This window comes from Marmota marmota, unplaced genomic scaffold (genome assembly GCF_001458135.2).
Source record: "Marmota marmota marmota unplaced genomic scaffold, marMar, whole genome shotgun sequence".
Taxonomy (NCBI): Eukaryota; Metazoa; Chordata; class Mammalia; order Rodentia; family Sciuridae; genus Marmota; species Marmota marmota.
Window position 1 is genome coordinate 14,915,676 of NW_025999960.1, and position 6,293 is coordinate 14,921,968.

General features: G+C 41.3%; 1 protein-coding gene across 1 annotated transcript in view; it reads left to right on the forward strand.

Annotated features, from left to right (window-relative positions):
* The first annotated feature begins 581 nt into the window (after positions 1–581).
* Positions 582–6,293, forward strand: part of Ccdc65 (coiled-coil domain containing 65) — an 8,355-nt gene continuing 2,643 nt past the window's right edge. Inside the window, exons 1-4 of the mRNA XM_015493296.2 lie at positions 582–919; positions 1,470–1,637; positions 4,958–5,127; positions 5,686–5,824. Of these exons, the coding sequence (XP_015348782.1) occupies positions 788–919; positions 1,470–1,637; positions 4,958–5,127; positions 5,686–5,824 (609 nt within the window). The 5' untranslated portion in view covers positions 582–787. The remainder of the gene's footprint in view (positions 920–1,469; positions 1,638–4,957; positions 5,128–5,685; positions 5,825–6,293) is intronic.

A 6,293-nucleotide genomic window follows, 5' to 3' on the forward strand; every position in this document is an offset into this window, starting at 1 on the left:
TTAGGCTGTTTCCAATTTTTTCAATTGGTCCTTTGTGAGTGGTATAGTTGAGAACACCCCTGTGCAAGTCTTTGTGTGCATACATTTTTCTCTTAGGAAAAGTTCCAAGAGTGAGATTGCTGGATCACATCATAAATTTACATGGGTTTTTGTTTAACATTTGCCTTTTTTGGGTCATTTTTTATCTATTTATTTTTATTTATTTTTTTTTATTTTTTGCTCTTCTGGGATTTAAACCCAAGCCCTGTGTTTGCTCTACTAATGAGCTACATCCCAAACCCTAACCTTTATGTCTTAGATTCTGAAAAACTGCCAAACTGTTTCTCCTCATTCCCTCCAACACTTGTTACTATCTTCTTTATTATGGCCATTCTAAACAAACAAAAAGTTCTCTGTGGAGGAATAAAAATAAATAGAAACTTAAAAATATAAAGCACACTGTGGAGACTGAGGTTTTTGAAGGGGTGAAGGAACTCTCACAAAAACTGACTGCAGTCCTCCAGCTGGTAGGGGGCGCTCCAAGACAGGGCTCTTCTCCCAGCCTCTCACTGGGCTGTCTTAACGAGATCTTCGTTGCTAGGAAACGAGACGCATTTATTTCCCCTGGAGAGGCGGAGATCACACACCGCTGGGGTTCTCTTGTCGGAAGACTGAGAGCTAAGATCCGGCTACCTTAGTTCCAGGGGCAGTTCCAGAAGGTGTCTTTCTAGGGAGTGTTTTCCTTCTACCCTAACGTGGGTGGAGGCCAGCCGCAGCTCCTTGCTTGGATCCAATCCTAGGCCCAAGCATGCTTAGGAGAGGGAAAAAGGCCAAGACACCTCTGTCGGAAGAGGAGCAGCTGCTTCTGTATCAGCAGAAGTTGCTGGCAGAGGAGGAAATGGCCAAGAAGAAAGAGAGGCTCCTCAGCCAGTTCTTGAAGGTGATGGCCTTCTTCATTATGTCCTGCCCAACCCCTACCACCCCCTGCACTGGCCCTGGCTCCTGTCATCGCGGAAACTCGTTTTCTTTCCCTCCTCCCCTCCTCCGAAAACCCTGAAATCCAAATATACTTAGATTTAAGGCAACACTGTTCGGGAGGTGGGGAGTACTCTGGAAGCCTGAAGGAGGGCAGGTGGAATAGAGTTGGTAGTCTCAACTGAGCCCCAGAACTAAGTAGATGGTGCTGGCTATCCGAATTTAGCTATTTTGAATTCTGATATTCTCCCTGGAGATGGGTCATTATAATCATCCTACTCTGATGCTTGAATGCCTCCCCCTGACTTACTCTTGCTCTCCCTATGATGCCATCAGGCTGTTCCTGACTTACTTTGGGCCCTCCGAAAACAAAAACAGGAACCCCCTGAGTATGATCCCTTAGAAAACACAGTGGATAAGGTGTCAGGTGACAAACTACAGTGATCTTGTTCATCGTACTGTGTCAGGGCATTTGGCCTTAGTCTTTAGAGGTGTTTAATCATTCCTTCACACAGGACAAGCTGGCCAAAGAGGAACAAAACAGTGCTCTTAACCTTAATAAGATTAACACACAGTGGAGAACTGTCCTTCGAGAAGTCAAGACTAAAGAACTTCATAAAGACATTGAAATCCTCAGTCAAACATTTGAACGAGTGGTGGACTGCAAGGACAGTGTCATCAAGGTAGGCACTCTTTCCAAAGAAACAGTTGAGTATTCTTAATAGAATGGACCTAGGGAATTAATCAATCTTAAAGCCCTCACAAGACACAGACTGTAAAGGCAGGCTTTTGGCAATAATTGTTTTTCCTGAGATGAAAAATAGAGTATTGAGCTGTCATTCATTCCTCTTTTTTCCTTGAAGGGAGCCATTCTCCTTGGTCATCTACTGCCCCAAATCAGAACTATGTAATACTAGAGGGTTGTTTGGTTTGGTTTGGTTTTGTTACTAGGGATTGAACTCATGGGTGCTTTACCACTGGGCTACATCCCCAACCCTTTTTATTTCTTGAGACAGGATCTCATTAAGTTGCTGAGGATGCCTCCTTGAACTTGTGATCCTCCTGTCTCAGCCTTCCAAATTGTTGGAATTACAGGCATGTGCCACCAAACCCAGCTATAATATTAGAGTTTCAAGGCACAGTATATATATCACCCAGTGAATTGAACTTAGTCCCACACCTTTATTACAGTGTCAGAGAAAGGAACTGACTTGCCCAAGACCACATAGCTAGTCAGTGAGAGAGCTAGGAGAGTACAACATGGGTTTCTTAACTCCCACTCCAGTGCTTCATTCAACCAGATTGTTTGGCCTCTTTGATATAACCTTGAAAAAGGTTGGGAAGATCTCCATAGGTAAGAAAATTTCTGGATTACTAAGCAATTCAATCATCCATGCTTATGCTCCTGGGAGGTTCTCCCCACTACCACATTTTTTTATTGGTGCATTATAATTGTAATATACTTATGGGATTGGTTGTTACATATTTGTACATGCACACAATTCACAAAATAATATAATTTGACCAATATCATTCCCCAGCACTTTTTCCCTCCTTCCCCATCTTGAGATGTTCTTAAGTTCTTGATTCCTCCCTATTTTCAAGGAATTTTTGTTTTATCTTTCCTTCCTTTTCTCTTATTTTACAGTACTGGGGATTGAACCAAGGACATTCTATCATTAAGCTCCATCCACAGCCATTTATATTTTTTTATTTTGAGACAAGGTCTTGCTGGGTTGCCAAGACTAGCCTTGAATTTGTGATCCTCGTGCCTCAGCCTCCCAAGTAGCAGGGATTATAGATGTGCCCACCATGCCCAGCTTCTTCTTTTACCCTGCTTTTTACATCCTATCTCTATTTACTGATTTGTTGGTTGTTTCCATTTCAAAACCAAAAACTCCACAGTAACAGCAAATACACACTATCAAAAAGGTATTCCCCCCTCTAGAAAACATGCTTTTTGTTCACAGCCTACCCCTGGGGAAAAAAATTCCGGCAGACCTGGGCAACTGTCAGAGATGCATAGTAAGAATCTTCAAATTTGCAGAAAAAAATACACACTAGACGTTTTTCACTCTGCCAGTTTATACTTAATGGCTTTTTAAGTGGATTTTCCCAGGAACATATTGGTAGTTATCAAATAATTGATGAAAAAAGAACCAGTGGTACTCATTAAGGAGTGGTTATTATTATTATTATTATTATTATTATTATTATTATTAAGGAATGTTGAGCAGTTGGCCAGGTTACCCATGAACCAATTAGCTTCTTCTTACAAATAACTTCGTAGCTTATGATTGCAGTCCTTGCCTTAGGTCAATCACACACTGCTAATATTAAGCATTTTCAGGGTAATTCCTGAATAACCAAGACTGTGCATGTTAAATATACAATATGCAAATATTAGTGATCCTCACTACCTGCCTCTACTTATTCATTTCCCATTTACCCTGCATCCCACAATATCTACCTTTTTCTAGGAAATTACTCTGATAAAAGTCACCAATCCAGAATCCTGGCTACTTTTCATCATTACTTCTCCTCTAATCTGACCTTTCCATGGCATTGACACTCTTATTCATGACCTACATCTTAAAATTTTCTTTTGGCTTCCATGACACTATTCTGGCATTTCTCCTGCCTCTTGGGACACATATATCCAGTCCTCTTTGTGAATTCATCTTCCTCTCGCCATCTCCTGAACTTTAACATTCCTTAGATCCCTGAGCCTGGTCATCTCACCCTTTAACCAGTTGTCTAGGGCTTAGACAATGTGACTCATTACCCTGGCTTAAAACAATTTATTATTATCTCTCATGATTCTGTTAGGCAAACTGAGCTCAGGGTGATTCTTCTCAAGCAAGGTTAGTTTTCAGTCAGATGTCAGCTGGTGCTGTATTCAACTAGGCCTGATGGCTAGATGTCCTAGATGGCTGGCTCTTGATTCTGGCTGTCAGAGGAGTTCAACCAGTTATCTATTGCTATATAACTTTCCTGTGACCCCTGTGTAAATTGGGCTTCTCACAGCACGACAGCTAGGTTCCTAAAGGGAGCATCCCAAAGGGAAGGAAGCAGAAGTTGCCAGGACACATAAAGGGCTATGCTTGGAACTGGCACAGGGTCACTTCCACCATATTCTATTGATCCAGGGTGTCAGAGTCTTCCCAAATTCAAGATGATGGAAAAAGAGTCTACTTTTTGATGGCAAGGTCATATTACAGAAATGGATTGGCAAGATCATGTTACAGGAAATTATCAGATGGGAGATACTGCTGTGCTTATGTTTGTAAAATATAATCTACTATATATATTTCATAATGGTTCCTGAGACCTTATGACATGACTATATTGGCTGTTGATAGCTTCTTAATGATCTTTTGTGATAAGATACCCTAGGTTCAACTTATTTTCTGCATAAAACTTCCAAGTGATCATTTCTCCAAAAACCCTGATTCCATGTAGTGGTGGCCCCATCATTGTAAATATTTGTTGTCCACAGGATATTGGGGATCCCTGACATCATCCTTGCTTTACATTCAAGAGTGAGTACGTGCCAGGCATGGTGGCATACACCTATAATCCCAGTGGCTCGGGAGGCTGAGGCAGGAACATAGTGCATTCAAAGCCAGCCTCAGCAACGTAGGCCCTAAGCAACTTAGCAAGACCCAGACTCAAAATAAAACATAAAAAAGGGGGACTGGGGATGTGGTTTGGTGGTTAAATTCCCCTGGGTTCAATTCTTGGTACCATTAAAAAAAAAAAAAAAAAAGTGAATGAACCAGTACTTACAAAGCCAAAGTCTTGGCATTAGAAACTGAGGGAAAAAATGCCATCATGTCATCCAGCTAGCCAGCTGAACACATTTTTATTTTCTCACACAAATGCCATTTGACCAGAATGGTAACTCTGTTTTTCCTGTCCAGTCTTTAGCTAAGGACCTATCAGAAGCTGAGGAGCAGTATGCCCATGCTGACCAGAATGGTAACTCTGTTTTCCTGTCCAGTCTTTAGCTAAGGACCTATCAGAAGCTGAGGAGCAGTATGCCCATGCCCTACGCAGCCACTTGCACAACATTGACCAGCTCTTGGCCCTGCAGAGGCGCCGGCTCCACCTCCTGGAGGAAAATTACAACAATGAGCTGGAGGTCCTAACCAAGGAGTTTGAGACAGAAAGGTATGGGTCCCAAGAGAAGATAGGGGACTGAATCCAGGGGAGTGACTGTTCTGTGTGAAGGAGCTGCTTGTAAGCAGGTGGCCAGTACCTGGAAGCATTCCACTTTTATTATGACATGACCCACAACAGAGAACATTCTGAGTTTGTTCTAAACAAATTCAGGTTCACCTTACAGCCTTTGCTTTCCTTTACCCCTTCCCCCACGCCCCATATCCCTACACACACACACACACACACACCCACCACCACCTGGCATCAAAATGCCCTTACCATCCACTTTCAAATATCAGAATCCTACCCATCTCACAGCAGACAGATTTGGGAGGGAGACTTCACTTATATTTATATTTGTATTAATGTATTGCCTATTCAAAAATCAAAATAAAATAATCTTATTCTCTCTGGCCATAAAAATGTAGAGCCCACCCTCTCTCTGTTCTCTGTCAGTATCAAAGAGTTTGTACCATTCATACAGTTTTATTACTACTGCTTTAAATTGTCATTATTGGTCCATATGCTGTATCCATTGCAGCAAGGACAATATCTTGTCTCCTATAGGAAGACAATTATTGACCAACATGAGAAAGAGATTCACTATCTACAAGATGTCTTCATGGCCATGGAGCAGAACTATATAGATTCTGAGTATGAAAGCAAGTTGGAGTTCCAAAGCATGTGGGATGATCTCAAAAACAAGGTATAGAAGGGGATTAAAGGGACAGGAACTGGGAGAGAAGTAAGAGAAAAACTGTTCAAGCTACTAGAGACAGAAGAGAGCCCTGTAACCAACAGTCAATAAAAGGGTGTGCCACTATAGTTGATTCAACTGCTTTTTGTAATTTTGTAAAAACTGGTCAGGAAGGAAGATCATTCTAAAATGCATTTTGGAGCTTAAAAAGCAACAAGGAGATCATCTGGCTTCCTCTGAACTACAGATGAAGATACTAAGGTCCAAATAAATAAATGACCCGCCAGACTCACGCTTCTGATTTGTGGTAGAGCCAGAAGAATTAATCTAGGTCTCCTGCCACTTAGCCCAAAATGCTTTCTACCATATTGGAGATTACAAACTTAACTACTCCACAGACCTAGGTTTAGATATAGGGTTTTTTTTGTTTTTTTTTTTTTTTTTTTTTTTTTTTTTTTTTTTTTTTTTTTTTTTTTTT